The 15585-nt window shown below is 43.8% G+C and overlaps 1 protein-coding gene across 1 annotated transcript in view; it reads left to right on the forward strand.

The window, feature by feature from the left end:
* SLC39A6 (solute carrier family 39 member 6) overlaps positions 1 to 15585 on the forward strand; it is a 101794-nt gene that overhangs the window by 54988 nt on the left and 31221 nt on the right. The window contains exon 8 of the mRNA XM_040432861.1: positions 13261 to 13451. Coding sequence (XP_040288795.1) covers positions 13261 to 13451 — 191 coding nt within the window. The remainder of the gene's footprint in view (positions 1 to 13260; positions 13452 to 15585) is intronic.

Genomic DNA, 15585 nt, shown 5'->3' on the forward strand with positions numbered 1-15585 from the left:
TAATCTATTAAATAAAAAAGCCTGGCTATATCGGGCCCAGAAAGACCATAAACATCTTATCAGGAGATTTAGGGGGGTTATCATCTACTACCCCCACCCTTTTCCCATCCATTGGTTATTTGCGCACCTGAGTCCTATCAGGTCTCGGGGCTTATAATCTGTTTAATGTAGGGTGCCCAGCTAATATCGCAATGTGTGCACTCTGACATGTCTAAGTGCCTAGCTCCCTGTTGTTTCCCCTGATGAGTCTTACTCTCATCTGTAAGTGAAACATGTTTGTATGGATCCTTTAGGAGAGGGCAAACTAGGGTCTTCAATTCCAGGGTTAGGTTCCAGACGGGGCACCCTTGCCTTAGTGGGTGTACCGTGGTTAGGCCTTAGGGCTATTGTAGGACCCCCTCTAGGGTAATTATAGGGAATTTTAGTCCGGATCCCTACCCGTGTGCAGCAAGATCACTACTAACCACCAAGGATTCATGACATCATAGATCTGTGAGGTAACTGCTGCACAACTGGAGTCGTTCGACGGGGCGGTAGGACAAACGGGTTATCATTTGTTGAGTGCCGCCGTGCACCCTTTTTCCTACCTGTTGAAGTGGTATGTTTGCTGTAACTTTACCATGAGTCAGTAACACTTCCATAGAAGTTCTGTGGAGTCAGTAACGTACTTTCATAGAAGTTCTATACACTGCGGATTACTGTTTGAGGTATAACTTACATACTAATCTAAGGGGCAATTTTTTATTTAATAGATTAACAATAAAAGTTAAGTTTTATCATTCATAAATATTGATCACTTTTTTCCTGTACTTTCTGTGAAATAAAAACCGTAAACATAATAGAAGCAAACGTGATTGCAGATCCTCATAAAAAAGTGAAATAGCTAGAATGCCAAATAAGATAAAAAAGAGCAATATTTCATATAATTGAAAATTAAAACCAATTCATAACATACGGTGTGTGCAATAATCATGATATGTTAAATTAAGGCGGGGGAGGATTAGAGATACACCAACCATATGTACAGCGACTCAGTGCACATACCGCGCCAAACTCAATGTATGGAGATCACCACTGCGCATGCCTGGGTTCTGCCCTTAGTTGCCGTGGCGCCGCTACGTGATGCGGCTATAAGAGCATGCGCACAAGCGCTCCGAAGTTACGGTGGCCATATTGGAAGAGGCAAACAGCAAAAGTATACTGGTGCAATATGATTAACGGTAGTGATAAAGTAGCCCTAAATTAGAGCATTTGAGATGCACTCTGGTGTTCCAAATCAATGTACCCCCCCCCCCCCCCCAGGGGTTAATATCCACGCGTGGCTGAGAGACTAGACGCTGACACATAGATGGTCAATGCAATCTCTAACTTTTATTACATGGGGTAAGCGTATATACATCTTCAGAAGAGGGCAGTCCTCACTGAGGCATAAAACATTGTTTCATTGGTCAAAAAGGAAGAAGAGATGAGAGAGAGGAGATAATACACAAGCATCTGCGCACTGGGCACTACTTTGGAATGTGAACTAATGTAAACATCTGGTTACCGTCGCCATTTTGTAATGGCTTCTATTCTAACAATAATACTGCATACGTCATATGTGACACTTCAAAGAGGTGCTTCTCTATAGGCAGTGAATAATATATACATATCATCGAGCCATATGATTTGCTTATGCACTCCTTCACACTCTATATACCTCCCTTGGGACACCTGTACAAGGATGAGAAACCAGACCCTGCCCACAGCACAGCTCTTTGCCCCCCCCTCTCTTCTCCAGTCTTGAAACAAAAAGGGGGTGGGTGGGCACTTGGAGAAGAAAAAGTTAACTCATTACAGTCCTAGAGATACAAAATATAGAATAAAATTCACTCATCTTTAACAGTAGCGCGCTACGCCATTTTGATCGCTGGTTAAATAAACTAACACTTGTACAGATACATAGACTCAGAGTCCAAATAAGGGTCTATGGCGAAAGGGATCCAAAGGGACACGGGAGTGCATACCATCTGGGACCCCCCCAAACTGAGGATCAGACCATACAGATGTTCCCATATTCATGGGGCAACTGCCATAGGTCCACCTCATGAATCTACCACGTCAAAAATTAGCCCATGAGGGGTCTCCTCTGTGTATTGTAAAGAAAACAGGTGATAAAAGAAATGTTATATTAATAGCACAAGCCGGGAACTGCAGCAGATCATATAACAAATAGTTTGCACTGTAGTAGCAAAAACATCTGGCAAGTGTATTCATAATTCATATTCATCCTCTTCTCATCAATCTTCAACATATAATCTATAAAAGAAAAAAAGATAAAATCACCCATGAATATTATAAATATTCATCCTAAATAAACCACCCACTACACAGGAGTAGAGGTGAGGGTTCCCAAAGGGCAAACAAACCGCTCACAATATAGTCCCAATTTTATAGTCCACATTAAGACCAGAAGGTGTAAGTGGATTCAGCTTCTAAATCCACAAAATTTTTCTTTTTCTTTAACGTATTGACTTGATTACCGCCTCTCCTGGGCATAGGAACATGATTAATAATGCAACATCTTAAAGAGGACCTTTCATGAGCTGTGCGCTACGATTGGCCAGCGCTGCAGCAAGGGACAACCCTAATACAAAAACTCTGCCCCGTACAACAGAGGGAGCTGCACACACCGGAGCCTATACCGGGCGAACGGAGCTGCGCCCAGACATACTAGTAAGTGCAGGGGGACCCCTGGGCGCCGCTCTGTCCACTGATATAATTAGTTTTTAGTTTTTAAACTAGTGAAAGGTCCTCTTTAAGTCTCTTTCAATGTGTTTAAAGTCACAAAAGTGTTTGGAAACTGGCATATCAAGGCGTCTCTTGCAGATCGTATAACGATGATTGTTAAGGTGTGTCTTCATATCAGTGGAAGTCTCACCTACATACATCAATTTGCAGGGACATAAAAGTATGTAGATAACGAAATTCGAGACACAGGAAAGGTGAAGATTGATCTGGTGTGAAACACCAGTTACAGGGTGAATAAAGACACCACCTTTATGTATATATCGACAATTGACACAGCTGAGACAAGGGAAACAACCAAGTCCAGCATGTGTCAATTTCATTTGTCTAGTCTGTTTTGCAGATCCAACATCTGCCCTAACTAATTGGTCACACAGACTCCTAGATCTGCTGTACGAAAAAAGTGGAGGAGATTTAAATTCGGGGACACTCTTAAGGAAACCACCTAATATACTCCAATGGCATCTGATAATTTTACTGATGTCAGTGTTCAATTCTGTATATGTGGAGATAAAGGGAATTGTAGACATTTGCAGTTACATAAGGACACTGTGTGCAAGGTGGACAGAAACCGCACCTTATCTAGTAAAAAAACTAACACAAACATGTATTTTTATGAGGATCTGCAATTACGGTTGCTTCTATTATGATTACTGTTTTTATTTTACTGTATAAATTTCATTTCACTGGATATGAATTTTCTTTTTATTTTAAACAATTAATTAATCATGTATGTGATTGACTATGATATATAAACTGAGCACTGTCCTTGAATTTTGCTTGAGAAAGGCTCTATTGTTGAGCTGAAACATCGCTGTACCCCATGGTTAAGTTATTACATTTTTATTTTTAGAGTGCTGCCCTTACATATGTATATACACAGTGGATATAAAAAGTCTACACACCCCTGTTAAAATGTCAGGTTTCTGTGATGTAAAAAAAAAAAAAATAGGGAAGAAAATATATAAAAATAAAATATGGTTGCATAAGTGTGCACACCCTTAATACTTTGAAGCACCTTTTTGATTTTATTACAGCACTCAGTCTTTTTGGGTATGAGTCTATCAGCATTGCACATTTTGACTTTGCAAAAACCCTCCAAATCTGTCAGATTGCGAGGGCATCTCCTGTGCACATCCCTGTTCAGATCAACCCACAGATTTTCAATCTGATTCAGGTCAGGGCTTATTCCTTTGTTGATTTGGATGTATGCTTTGGGTCATTGTCATGCTGAAAGATGAAGTTCCTCTTCATGTTCAGCTTTCTAGCAGAAGCCTGACGGTTTTGTGCCAATATTGACTGGTATTTGGAACTGTTCATAATTCCCTCTAGCCTAACTAAGGCCCCAGTTCCAGCTGAAGAAAAACAGCCCCAAAGCATGATGCTGCCACCACCACGCTTCATTGTGGGTATGGTGTTTGTTCTGCTTTGCGTTATTGAACTGTTGTATAACACTAGTCAGACAGCTTAACAATAATTCAGAAGTCAAGAAACGTGAGACATCAGATCTGTATGTATTTTCTTTTCTGAATAACTTTGTAAAACTACAATATAAACATAAACAAAACATATGTGTCAGTACATTACACATAATACAGCAGCCTCACTCCATCAGTGAGAGTACTCACAGACAATTCCATCAATAGTCCAGGAATAGATCAAGAGCTCCTCTGCATGCAGCCTGCTAGATCCAGGAGCAGTGATGAAATGGAGGAAATACAGTTCCAGGTTAAAGGTTACTGCCTTTGACTCTGAGAACAATAGACTTCCTGTAAAGTTCTGGCGAAGTAGAAACTAACTTTGACCACTAGATGGCAGCAACGTCAAACATAACATTTCTGTATAATCTTTACAATACATTACATACATTTATTATGCACAAAATGAGCAGTACACTCCCTGTCTGGCATAATTATTATGTCACTACCTAAATAACTACTACTATGCAGGAAAAACATATAAACAGGAAATGGAATCCTAGCTAATCTGAAACTAAAACTATAATGTCAGTTATAGGTCTAAAATACATTTTGGAAGTCCCCTTCTTTGCAATCATGACCTCCACCTTACTAATATTGCCATCCCTGCTTGGAAGAGCATTGACAATAAGTCCTACAGGCCACTCGTTCCTGCTCTCTTGGCTGTCTTTCAACAGAACAACATCACCCACTTTTACATTTGGGCGATCTTCAGTCCATTTCCTACGGTGTTGCAGATTTGACAGATACTCCCTCTTCCATCTTTTCCAAAAGGTGTCTGCCAAGCATTGTACTTGCTTCCATTGTTTCGCATGAACTTGTGCTGTACTTATGGTTCCGGATGGAGCAGATAAAGAGTTAACCTTTTGCGTCAACAACATTGCTGGGGTAAGGACCATAGGTGTATCTGGGTCTGAGGACACAGGAACTATAGGCCTGGCATTCATAATAGCTGTAACCTCTGCCATAAAGGTGCTTAAAGTCTCATGGGTCAAGTGAGCAGTTTTAGTTTGTAGCAACATAGCGTCCAAGATTCGCCTGGCAATACCTATAAGTCTCTCCCAGACACCACCCATGTGTGAAGAGTGTGGAGGATTAAAGACCCACGTACATCTCTGTCTTGGAGAAAGTCTTGCAATTGTGATTCACTGGCACAAATGTTAAGTTCCTTGCAGGCTCCTGCAAAGTTTGTTCCTCTGTCAGAACGGAGCAGTTTTGCTGGGCCACGAATTGAGAAGAATCTCCTCAAGGCGTTAATAAAGCTTGATGTTGACATGGCTTCAAGTAGCTCTATGTGTACAGCTCGGATGGACAAACAAGTGAAAAGGACTGCCCATCGTTTACTGTCTGCGCTGCCGCCTCTAGTACAGCGGGTTAAAACAGACCACGGACCAAATACATCTAAGCCCACATTGGTGAAAGGTGGTTGAGCAATTACTCTGTCCTCTGGTAGCTCTGCCATCTTTTGACTTTGTAACCTTCCTCGCAGCTTGCGACAGATGACACATTTGTGTATAACAGCTGATACCAAGCGTTTGCCACCAAGAATCCAGAAACCTGTGGATCTAATTGCACCCTCTAAGATGTGTCGCCCTTGGTGAACTACTTGTTCATGATAGTACCTATTAAGCAGTGTCGCAATGTGGTGATCATAAGGTATAATGACAGGCTATTTCTCTTCCTCTGAAAGTTCTGCAAGAGACAAACGTCCACCTACTCTCAACAACCCATTTTTGTCTAAAAAGGGGCTAAGCTTCCTAAGATGGCTTAGTTTTGGGAATGTCTTTTGTTTTTTGATGCAGTCAATTTCCTTCTGGAAATGTTTGTTTTGAACAGAAGAGATAACAGACTTTGCCTGAGAAAGTTCTTCTAGATTGACTTGTTCATGGAAACTTTCCCACCTTCTGACCTGATTGCTGCTGCTGCTGGTTTCCCTCTGGAAGGTTTTAGCGACATGGATGAGTCTGGCTAGGGTCTTAACTAATATCTTCCAACAAGGAAATCTATCAAAGCAATGTGAGTAAAGTGTGGCTTCAGAAGCTTTGGTGCTGAAGCTTGTAATTTCAAATCTGATTTCAGGGTCAGCTTCAGGCTCTATGAGTGGAAAAACATTATCAGTGTCTATCTGCTCACAGTGTGGTTGGTACAGAAAGGATGGGCCTGAGAACCATATAGAGTTCTGAAGGCATGCTGCTTGAGTAGGCCTAGTGGCATAATCTGCAGGGTTTTGCTCTGTAGATACATAGAACCACTGATCTGGGTGTGTAGATTGCCTGATTCTATTCACTCTGTTGGAGACATACAGATAGAACCTCCTAGTGGTGTTGCAAATGTACCCTAGGACAGTCTTGCTATCAGTGAAGAATTTCACAGTATCCAAAATCAGTGTCTAGTTGATCTGTGATTAGCTCAGACATTTCGACTGCAAGTACGGCAGCACACAACTCTAAACGAGGAATAGTGTGGGCTGGTTTAGGGCTTAATTTGGACTTTCCCATGACAAATCCAACATGACACACATTTTCTCCATCAATTACTTTTAAGTAAGCTACTGCACCTATAGCTGTGGTGGATGCGTCTGAGAAGATGCACAGTTCTTTCCTGTAAGCTGATGATAGAGATACGGGCACATAGCATCTGTCTATCTTTAGGTGCTCTAACGCTGGCAAGGATTCTGTCCATTGAACCCACTCACTTTTCCCAGATGACAGTTCACGAACTAAGGCTTTACCTCTTATTGTCACAGGTGATACAAACCCTAGGGGATCGAGGCTATTTACAGTGGATAGAATACCTCTACGTGTAAAAGGCTTTTCCTCTAAGGAAACTCTGAAAACAAAACTATAATTTTCTAGATTCCAACTTAGGCCTAAGCTTTTCTGCAAGGGAAGGGTGTCTGTACCTAGGCAAAGATCTTTTAAGGTCCTTAGCTCTGTCTGCTACAGGGAAGGCTTCCATTACTTTTTGGCTGTTGGAAGTGATTTTATGAAGACGCAGATTGGATTCTGCCAGCATTTGTTTTGCTTTACTAAGGATGGATATTGCATCTTCAGGTGTGCTAGTAGAAGAGAGTCCATCATCTACATAGAAATGTCTCAATACAAAGTGTTTGGCTTCTTGTCCATAGCACTCTGCATTTTTCTGGGCCGCCTTTTGCATGCAGTATATAGCGACGGCAGGAGAGGGGCTATTGCCAAATACGTGCACTTTCATTCTGTACTCGACAATTTCTTTGTCTATGTCATTGTCTTTGTACCAGAGAAAACGTAGAAAGTCTCTCTGGTCTTCTCTGACAAGAAAGCAATAAAACATTTGTTGCACATCTGCTGTGAAAGCAACGGGCTCTTTTCTGAAGCGCATGAGGACACCTAGCAAAGTATTGTTTAGGTCAGGGCCACTCAACAGTACGTCATTTAAAGATACTCCTTTATACTCTGCGCTGGAATCAAAAACTATTCTGATTTGGTTAGGTTTGTGTGGATGGTAAACACCAAACATTGGTAGATACCAGTGTTCCCTGTCTGTCTCAAGTGGTCCTGCAACTTCAGCGTGATCATGGTCTAGCATCCCCTTTAATGAATTCAGTGAAATCTCTTTTCACTTCTGGCTTTCTCTGCAGTGTTTTGCTGAGTGAATGCTAACTCTTCATGGCTTGCTCCCTGTTACTAGGCAAAACATGTCTGGGTGTGCGAAAGGGGAGAGGAGCCACCCAACTGTGATTGTCATCTTGGTAAGCCTCTTTATCCATAATCTGCAAGAAGATCTGATCCTCTATAGAGAGGGCCTGTTTATCATCATCTTTAGTTTTCTGAAATACTGTTATCCCTAGATTGTCTGTCTCAATGTTGGAATTGACTTCTTTACCATATAGTGTAGAAGAGTCAGTGTTGTGTTGACCTGCCAAAGCTTTCCTTGACAATAAAGTTGTTGTGACAGGGACTGAGAAGGGATGTGCGTCCATTTGTTAACACAGACGTCCTCAAAGTGCTAATGTTGTCAGGCTGGTGCAATGACCCACCCCAGGTCCAGTCTCTGTGCATAGGGGGCATTATAAGGTCCATTGATTTGCTGGCGCACCTTGTGTACCTGAAGGATATCTCTTCCAAGAAGTAGAAGGATAGAAACATCTGGCTTAACAGCTGGGATAAGGTGAGCAATTGAGCGGAGGTGAGGGTGGTGATGAGCTACTTCTGGAGATGGAATCTCAGTTTTGTCGTCAGGTATCATGCCACACTCTATTAGGGTAGGAAGTGGGAACTGCACTTTCTTATTGAAAGATTCAATGGTAAAGTAAGTAGCTCTTCTCCCTGTGGTTTCAATTGTCCCTGCACATGTCCTTAGAGTGTATGGAACTGCACTTGCCTTAAGGTTAAAGATATCAAAGAAATCTGACTTTGCAAGGGATCTGTTGCTCTGTTCATCTAGCACTGCATACATTTTCACTGCCCTTTCTCTCTTGCCAGTGGGATACACAGTCACTAAACAGATTTTAGAGCATGATCGTGCACTCTTGCCTTGTCCACAGACTTCGGTGCAATTAGACATTACAGAGGAGAGTGGGGTCTCTTGATGCTCCCTGCCCTGATCTTTCCTGGGTTCTACAGTCTCTAGTGGGGCAGGAGCAGGGCCAGGGTGCAAAGCTGCAATATGTCTCTCACTGCCACATTCTGTACATTCTACTGGTATTTTGCAGTCTTTGGCAATGTGATAAGTAGATCCGCAGCACTTGAAACAGATGCCGTTTTGTTTAAGGAAGGACATCCGCTCTGCAATGGGTTTTCTTCTAAAGCCTTTGCATTTCTTTAGTGGATGTGGTTTTTTGTGTATTGGACAATCAGGGTTTTCTATGGTGTGTACCTTGTGGGTGCTTTGGTAGTCAGTGACTTCTGAAGGTACAGCTGTTTTGTGTGTGGATACATAGGTCCTACCGTGAGGTCTGTGTGGTCTCTCAGGTCTGTGTGATTGATTGCCGCTGATGGTGAAGTCGAAACTGGGATCACTTCGGATTTTCGCTTGCTGTCGGACAAACCTAGAAAACACAGAGAAAGGGGGAAATGCGACTCCATAATCTTTGAATTTACCTCCCACAGACATCCACTTGTCTTGCAGATTTGAGGGTAGTTTCTCTACTATGGGATTAGTGCCTCTAGCTGTATCTAGATACGAAAGTCCTTGCAAGTAGCCATCCTCTTTGGCATATTCTATCTCTAGTAGAAGATCACTTAGTTCTTGTAGCCGCACGTTGTCTCTGTAGCCCACCTTGGGAAAGACTTCTTGAAGTTTTTTCAACAGTGCTCCTTCTATTACCTCTGGGGATCCATACGTTTCTTCTAGTCTTCTCCAGGTCATGTTGAGTCCTGCTGCAGGGTTGAACAGGTTTGCTCTTCTCATCCTCTTAGCATGCTCTGCTGACTCGATGCCAAGCCATTTTATCATTAAATTAAGCATTTCTGCTGGTGATGAGTTCAGACCTTCAGTGGCATTTAGAAAGGAAGATTTCCATGCCCAATATTTTTCAGGACAGTCATCAAATTGGAGAAGAGGTGATGGGAACACTTGTTTTTTGTTCTTAGGGGTTTCTGGTGCTTCCTTCTTGGTTTTCTAGCAGCCGCTGACCTCATGTAGTTGATTGGGCCTGCTCAGGGGGTATGTTGATCTCGACCTGAATTCCTTTGCTTCAGGTTTAAGAGGCTGTTCCTTTGTATGCGCATCAGTAAGGTTCTGGACGTACTCACTTGTACGATCTGCAGAGAATATAGGTTTTTCTGGAACTTCTGAGTTTTTATATGATTTTTCACTTCCTGACCGACTTGTTCCCATGTAGGCAGCGGCCTCTGCTTCAGCAGCTGCAGTCTGTCGCTGCAGGATGAGCAATTTTGATTCTAAAACCGCTTCTTCTTGTGCTATGGCAGCTTCCCTAGCTGCTTTCTCTTGTGCTATAGCAGCTTTCTTTGCTGCTAACTCATCATCATCATGGCTTCTTTTTCTGCGTACTGTACCTGGACGCGGGCAGCTTCTACCTTGGCGCGAGCTCTAACTGCTGAGGAACTTGCTGAGGACATCTTACTAGCCCGTGAAGTTCTGGACACATGCGACTTTGCATCATCTTGCTGGGCACTGGGAATGTTCTCCCTGCCTTGCTGTGTCGGCAGTAGCATGGCATCAGCCTGGTACTTTGTTCCTGATCTTAGACTCATGCTGCAGTAATGGCGTCTCAGTTTATTCCAGACCGCCACGTGGGTTGTCTTTTTACTGTTCTGCTTTGCGTTATTGAACTGTTGTATAACACTAGTCAGACATCTTAACAATAATTCAGAAGTCAAGAAACGTGAGACATCAGATCTGTATGTATTCTCTTTTCTGAATAACTTTGTAAAACTACAATATAAACAAAACATGTGTCAGTACATTACACATAATACAGCAGCCTCACTCCATCAGTGAGAGTACTCACAGACAATTCCATCATTAGTCCAGGAATAGATCAAGAGCTCCTCTGCATGCAGCCTGCTAGATCCAGGAGCAGTGATGAAATGGAGGAAATACAGTTCCAGGTTAAAAGTTACTGCCTTTGACTCTGAGAACAATACACTTCCTGTAAAGTTCTGGCGAAGTAGAAACTAACTTTGACCACTAGATGGCAGCAACGTCAAACATAACATTTCAGTATAATCTTTACAGTACATTACATACATTTATTATGCACAAAATGGGCAGAACAGTGTTCTTTTGGTGATGTGCAGTGTTGTTTTTGCGCCAAACATATCTTTTGGAATTATGGTAAAAAAGTTCAACCTTGGTTTCATCAGACCATAACACCTTTTCCCACATGCTTTTGGGAGACTTCAGATGTATTTTTGCTAAATGTAGCCTGGCTTGGTTTTCTTGGTAAGAAAAGGCTTTCGTATTGCCACTCTACCCCATAGCCCAGACATATGAAGAATACGGGAGATTGTTGTCACATGTTCCACACAGCCAGTACTTGCCAGATATTCCTGCAGCTCCTTTAATGTTGCTGTAGGCCTCTTGGTAGCCTCCCAGACCAGTTTTCTTCTCGTCTTTTCATCAATTTTGGAGGGACGTCCAGTTCTTGGTAATGTAGAAAAGATAGAGGGCCACAGCAGTTCTTGGTAATGTTACTGTGTTGTGCCATATTTTCTCCACTTGATGATGACTGTCTTCACTGTGTTCCATGGTATATCTAATGCCTTGGAAATTCTTTTGTACCCTTCTCCTGACTGATACCTTTTAACAATGAGATCCCTGTGATGCTTTGGAAGCTCTCTGTTGACCATGGCTTTTGCTGTTGGACGCGACTAATAAAATTTCAGGAAAGACCAACTAGAGCAGCTGAACTTTATTTGGGGTTAATCAGAGGCACTTTAAATGATGTCAGGTGTATGCTGACTCCTATTTAACATGATTTTGAATTTGATTGCTTAATTCTGAACACGGTTACATCCCCAGTTAGAAGAGGCTGTGCACACTTCTGCAACCACATTATTTAAGTTTTTTTTTGTTTTCTTCCCTCCACCTAAAAGATTTCAGTTTGTTTTTCAATTGAGTGGTACAGTTTATAGGTCACATTAAAGGTGGCAAAAGTTCTGAAATGATTTATCTTTTAATTTTTTTTACATCACAGAAACCTGACATTTTAACAGGGGTGTGTAGACTTTTTATATCCACTGTGTGTGTGTGTGTGTGTGTGTGTGTATATATATATATATATATATATATATATATATATATATATATATATATATATATATATATATATATAGAAAGTCCAACGGGAGCACCAACCAAGGAAGTGGGTGCAATGTCCAAGAGGGGGCAACGGCAATCCCCTAATAGTATAATAGAGAAAGCAGGATTGCACTCCAAATTGTGATGAAAATGAAAGCAGTTCGTGGGGATTCGCTCTGGTAGGCAGGGTAAGCGGACGCAGTACAGAGGCAAAAACAAGGTTGTAAATCAAAGTTCAATGTTTATTCACACACCGAAAGAAAACAAGCCAAAAGTAAGTGTTCAGTTTCCCTGAAAATAAGACAGTGTCTTATATAAATTTTTGCACCCAAAGATGCGCTAGGTCTTATTTTCAGGGATGTCCTTTTTTTCCATGACACAGGGGGATCAGAGGGGGGAATCAAAATGACACAGGAGAATCTGAGGGGGGATTACCATTTTAGTACCCCTTTCTTATCCTCCTGTGTTATTTTGATTCCCCCCTCTGATCCCCCTGTGTCATTTTAAGTGACCCCCGTCCCCTGTGCCAGCGGTCAGTGGATTATTTAGTCTCTCCCCCCTCCCACCTTCACCAGACATCCCCCAACCACTTTATCAGACATTTCCCCACCCCCCACCTCAGTCACCCTTGTGTGTCCGTGCCAGCCAGATTCCACACAATGTGCCCGACTCCTGCCCTGCGCAACTCACTCACTGTCTAAATGTGAGTCAGCCAGACTCCGCGTCAGAGCAGAGCGAGCAGCAGGCGGCAGCTTGTCCTGGCGGCGGCGCGGGCTCTCTGATTTAAAGAGACCTCACACAGCCTGAACAGCTCTGGCTGCGCTGCGGCCAATCAGTGAGCTGTGCGGCGGCGCCCGCCGCTACGATCCAGAGGAGTCAGACGCCTTACAGTAACTTCTGGGGCCTTATCGGGGAGGCCTTATTTTCGGGGGGATGCCTTATATTACAGCAAGAGGCAAAACTGGAAGTAGGTCTTATTTTTCGGGGGATGTCTTATTTTCGGGGAAACACGGTGTATATATATATATATATATATATATATTAGAAAAAAGTGTAAGCTTTTCCAATAAGAGACTTTAATCAGCGACAAGCTTGTCAACCTCTGTAATGTGTAATCTTGACTCAACTCCTAGACTGGTTTGTATGGAAAAAAATGTTAGGAATTCAGATTACAGTTATGCTATGAATTGACTTCTTGTGGGTTTAGTTACCATTCTTTTTTTTTTTTTCTTTTTATTTTCTCTCCTAGGCGATTTTGCAATCCTGTTAAATGCTGGTATGACAGTAAGGCAAGCAGTTTTATACAACGCACTGTCTGCCATGTTTGCATACCTGGGTATGATCACTGGCGTTCTCATAGGCCACTATGCAGAAAATGTTTCAATGTGGATCTTTGCGCTTACAGCTGGGCTATTCATGTATGTCGCTTTTGTTGACATGGTAAGTACCTATGATAAAAAAAATAATAAATCAAGATTGTATCTAAGGGCTCTTTCACACTTGCGTTCTTGTCTTCTGCATAGAGTTCCGTCGTCGGGGCTCTATGCCGGAAGAATCCTGATCAGGATTATCCTAATGCATTCTGAATGGAGAGAAATCCGTTCAGGATGCATCAGGATGTCTTCAGTTCCGGAACGGAACGTTTTTTGGCCGCAGAAAATACCGCAGCATGCTGCGCTTTTTGCTCCGGCCAAAAATCCGGAACACTTGCCGCAAGGCCGGATCCGGAATTAATGCCCATTGAAAGGCATTGATCCGGATCCGGCCTTAAGTTAAACGTCGTTTCGGCGCATTGCCGGACCCGACATTTAGCTTTTTCTGAATGGTTACCATGGCTGCCGGGACGCTAAAGTCCTGGCAGCCATGGTAAAGTGTAGCGGGGAGCGGGGGAGCAGCATACTTACCGTCCGTGCGGCTCCCAGGGCACTCCAGAGTGACGTCAGGGCGCCCCAAGCGCATGGATCATGTGATCGCATGGATCACGTCATCCATGCGCATGGGGCGCTCTGACGTCATTCTGGAGCGCCCCGGGAGCTGCACGGACGGTAAGTATACCGGTCCCCGCTACTACTATGGCAACCAGGACTTTAATAGCGTCCTGGCTGCCATAGTAACACTGAACGCATTTTGAAGACTGCTCCGTCTTCAAATGCTTTCAGTACACTTGCGTTTTTCCGGATCCGGAGTGTAATTCCGGCAAGTGGAGTACACGCCGGATCCGGACAACGCAAGTGTGAAAGAGGCCTTAAAGAGGACCAGTCACCAAGAATTTAAGTACAGTCTACAGGCAGCATGTTATAGAGCAGGAGGATGTGAGCAGATTAATGTATAGTTTTGTGGGAAAAGATTCTATAAGACTTTTAAATTAAGCATTTTTAGATCTCTGCTCTTTCAGAGCCTAAAGGGGTTTTCCAGGATTTTAATATTGATGATGGGTCATCTATAGGGATGAGCGAATCGCATAAAACTTTGGTCCAATACTGTACGGAGCGAGCGCTGCATCCTTCCAGCCAAGGGGTCACCTAGGTCTGCCAAAGAGCAGACCCTCCCGCCATACCAGACTCCTGCCACTCCGGTGCCAGCTGCTGAGGAGGTGACCCTGCTGGAGAAGGTGACCTTATGGGCCCACTTAGGGAGGGTAAAGAGAAGATAAGGTGAGTACACGGTACTAGGTGAGTATGTTAACCCTCTCCCTCCCTCCCTATTTGGCAAGCACCGGGCTCTCTGCTTCCCCCTGCCTCCCTCCCTCCCCAGGCCAGACACCGGACTTCATTTATCCCTGGGGCAGTATCCCTAGCCCTGGACCTTTGGTGGATTCTCTCCCCTCTGTGCCGACACAGTAAGTGCCTAGCGTCGCCGGCGCTGGCAGAGTAGCGGCACTGATGTTTCCGCTTACTAAGTGGTTGTTACTGACACGGGCACATAGGGGGTTAATGGCCCTTTCTCCGGCAGGCACTGTTAGGCACAGCGGGCGGCCGAGCGCACCGCTGTGCTCTGTATTATTTGTTACCTCGCTACAGGAGGGGAGCGTAGGAGGTTCCCGCTCCCCAGCGCCATAATCCGCCCATCCAGGGAGCGGGCGCTAATCGCACTGCTCCAGTAGAGAACCGCCAGCACTGTGTCCGGGCACCGTTAAATTTAGGCCCCGGGTTCATTTTGGGCCTACCCCTTCCTTCTTCCTCCGGCCCGCGCGGCATCCACGACCGGAGAGCGCATCCAAATGTGACATACGTCCCAGGCGGCGCACTTTCCCCTCTTTGCCCCGCCGGCCTGACAGTGCATTCCGGTCGGCCGTGTCCATAACTTAGGCTGCGCTCTTTCGTCCCCAGGTATAGCCTGCCTCCGTTTTTTTTTCAACGCAGTTAACCCTTCCTGGCCAGCCATCTCTTGAGGCTGGTGCAGGATTGTGCCTATCTGCAGGGCAATGGGTTTAAATGCTGCAGATTTAACCCCTTCCTGCCTCTTGTCCCCTGAGACTGGGTGTCCCAGTTTTATTTAAAAATAAATAAAGTAAGTCCATAAAAGATTCGGGTCCTGCCTCATCGCCGCTGGACCGCTCTGTCTGTGTCAGACT

Source organism: Bufo bufo, chromosome 5 (genome assembly GCF_905171765.1).
Source record: "Bufo bufo chromosome 5, aBufBuf1.1, whole genome shotgun sequence".
Lineage (NCBI taxonomy): Eukaryota > Metazoa > Chordata > Amphibia > Anura > Bufonidae > Bufo > Bufo bufo.